Source organism: Nicotiana tabacum, chromosome 3 (assembly GCF_000715075.1).
Source record: "Nicotiana tabacum cultivar K326 chromosome 3, ASM71507v2, whole genome shotgun sequence".
Classification (NCBI taxonomy): Eukaryota; Viridiplantae; Streptophyta; class Magnoliopsida; order Solanales; family Solanaceae; genus Nicotiana; species Nicotiana tabacum.
Window position 1 is genome coordinate 64,133,412 of NC_134082.1, and position 2,987 is coordinate 64,136,398.

Genomic DNA, 2,987 nt, shown 5'->3' on the forward strand with positions numbered 1-2,987 from the left:
TTGGTACAAGAACCAGGTTCTTGACTTGTCTTTGAAAATTTCAATCCTTTTTTATTAGCCATGCAATGCATCTACAGCTTTTATAATCATCATCTGTGTTTACCTGCAACGATATTGAAGTGAGTTAGACTTGGCCAGAAAAAACTATAGCTAATTTTACCTGAAGGTGATTTTCATAGCCAACTGATGGGAATCAGGTTCTCAATTGGGCTTCAATAGCCCCAGTTTCACTCTATTTCTTTCAAAGTGTTCCCTACTCAATGTTTTGGTGAAGATATTTACAATTTGGTCTTCTGTACTGCAGAACTTCATATAGATCAGCCCTTTCTCCATATTGTCCCTAAGAAAATGATGTCTCACATCAATGTTCTTGGTTCTTTTGTGTTGAACTGGATTCTTAGCCATATTGAGTGCACTGGTGTTATCACATAGAAGAGGCACACAATCAATAAATACTCCAAAATCCTCTAGTTGTTGTTTAATCCATAGGATTTGAGCACAGCAGGAGGCTGCCACTACATATTATGCTTCAGCTATTGAAAGAGCCACTGAGTTTTGCTTCCTTGTTCCCCAAGAGATGAGACATGATCCTAGAAAGTGAGCCATTCTAGAAGTATTTTTCCCGTCCACAAGATAACCTGCATAATCAGCATCAGCATACCCAATAAGATTAAAACTGTCACCTAACGGGTAATACAGGACCAAGTCCTGTGTTCCCTTAAGGTATTTCAAAATTCTTTTGGCAGCCTTTAGATGAGATTCCGTGAGATTTGATTTAAATCTTGCACATAGCCCCACACTGAAGACAATATCGGGTCTATTGGCAGTGAGGTAGAGAAGAGACCCAATAATGTCTCTATACATAGTTTGATTCACAGGAGATCCAGTTCCATCCATGTCTAGTCGAGTAGCCGTAGCAATGGGAGTGTCTATCACCTTTGATGCTTCCATATCAAACCTCTTCAAAAGCTCTTTGATGTATTTCTACTAACAAATGAATGCACCCTTCATGGACTGCTTTACTGTCTCAGAAGGCTTGGATGCTTGATGTGAATTCTTAAGTGTTCAAGTGATGTTTTGTTGTAATACTCGTGTTAATACACCATTGGTGACATCACTTGAATGATGTTAGCACTTGATTGGTCAAAGGACAAGTGACTGCAAAACTACTACACTGTGTGTACACTATTTCTAAGGCAGTCACTTTCCAGCTGTGCACAGTAGACTTTCGTACTATTGTCAGGGAAACACAAGGGATCATGTCCCCATCTTGTTTCTCTATTTTCTACACTGTAGCAGTTCACATTGGCTGGAGTTCTGGCTGGAATCCGTTCATTAGCAATGTGTACCAAGTGTGTCAGGTTCCCTATCTAGTTCTTGATAGTAAGTTTGTTAGATCATCACAATATAAGTCAAAGATATTGACAACCCATTAACAAGGCTCCTTATTCGAATCAAACCATTCTTCAAAAGGAGAAAGCTTCCTCCTTTTCTTCCCGACCGGCCGGTGATAAAACGACGGCCCTTCATGAGATTATCCCTGGCCCCTGTGTTACAAAAAACGACTTCAAAGTCGAGAATCCCCCGCAATTCTTGTACAATGTAAGCACATCGAGATATATTTGCTCGATAATGGAGAAACACCTCGAGGCCATGAAGAGAGATTGTGGCTGGGGGAATGAGGTCGTGGTACAAATCCCCGCCCCCCGAGGAGAGTATCACCGCTCATGTGGAGGGATTCCTAAGTGTCTACACTTACCCTTCACATTGGGTCCCATCGATCCAGTCGTCATCGACTTTTGCAAGAGGTACCAGGTCACCCTCGACCAGATCTACCCTTCTTTTTGGCGTATAATGATCATGCTCCGTTTCTTTTACATCAAGGCCGAGAGGCTACAGTTCACCCTCAACTATCTTATTCGATTGTATCGGCCTTAGATTTTTTGAGGGTAGATCAAATTCCAACGTCGAGCGACCAAGGCCTTTTTTGCTAGCAATAACAAGGATAAAGATCGGGCGGATATCATCACAGAGGATAAAATGTCATTCCCAGAGAAGTGGAACCCTAAGCGTACGTGAAGTTTATACCCAGTAGCCTTTCGTACTCTATTTTTGCATTGTGTAATGCCTTCATCTTTTTTGTAGCGGTCGTTTGAATGCCCCATGCAGTCACCGACCTTGAAGACTGGGTTCGAAAATAAGTCGCGACCTCGTATAATGAGCATTGCTAGCATGACTTGCCGAGAGGCATATGAGAAGACAAACATCATGGTAAGTTCATCTTGCAAATTTTTGATGTTTTCCTCTTTATCGGAGATGTCACTTTACTCATACTTTATTTTCCTTCATGCAGGCATTGGAGATGTCTCCTAAATGAGGCTGGTCGCACCTAGGGAAGAGAACGTGTCCCCAATTCTGAACTCGGGGAAAGATAATAAGAGGAAAAGGGTTTCGAAGTTCGAAAACCCCCAAGATAAAAAGGCTCCAGCTTGAAGACGGAGGAGGAATCTCATTCCTATGGATATAGACTCCGTCCACCAGCTGAATGATGAAGAAGAAGACGAGGGTGAAGACTCGGCGCTGGTGGTTCAAGCCAGTAAGCTGGTTGAAGTTTCCAAGCTCTCTGAGCTGGAAAATCTATCTCATGATGAACAGGCTTCAAAGAAAGATGACCGAGGTCGAGATTGTTCCTGGACCATCAACAAGAACATAGGAGGGGGAATGTTTGAGCTCCCCAGTACTAAATAGAACACCCTAAGTAATTTGCTCGGGGTCATGAAAACAGGTCACTCTCCCTCTCTACCGACATATTCTGAAGAGGACATAAGGGAAGCTCGGGCTCTGCAGATGCCTGACTTGGGTGGAGTCCCAACAAAGAGGACCCCTTTTGGGATTGCTTTACCGAGGTCGATGACACCGCCAATCTCAATGACGTATCTACCATTTTCGAAGAGGCTCAGCATCTTTTCTCTCGAGTAAGCATTAAG

General features: G+C 42.9%; 1 protein-coding gene across 1 annotated transcript; it reads right to left on the reverse strand.

The window, feature by feature from the left end:
- Positions 1–522: 522 nt before the first annotated feature.
- LOC142176399 (secreted RxLR effector protein 161-like) lies at positions 523–951 on the reverse strand. The gene has a single exon (XM_075243962.1). It carries the CDS (start codon positions 949–951, stop codon positions 523–525), a length of 429 nt encoding a protein of 142 aa, XP_075100063.1.
- Between the last annotated feature and the right edge of the window lie 2,036 nt (positions 952–2,987).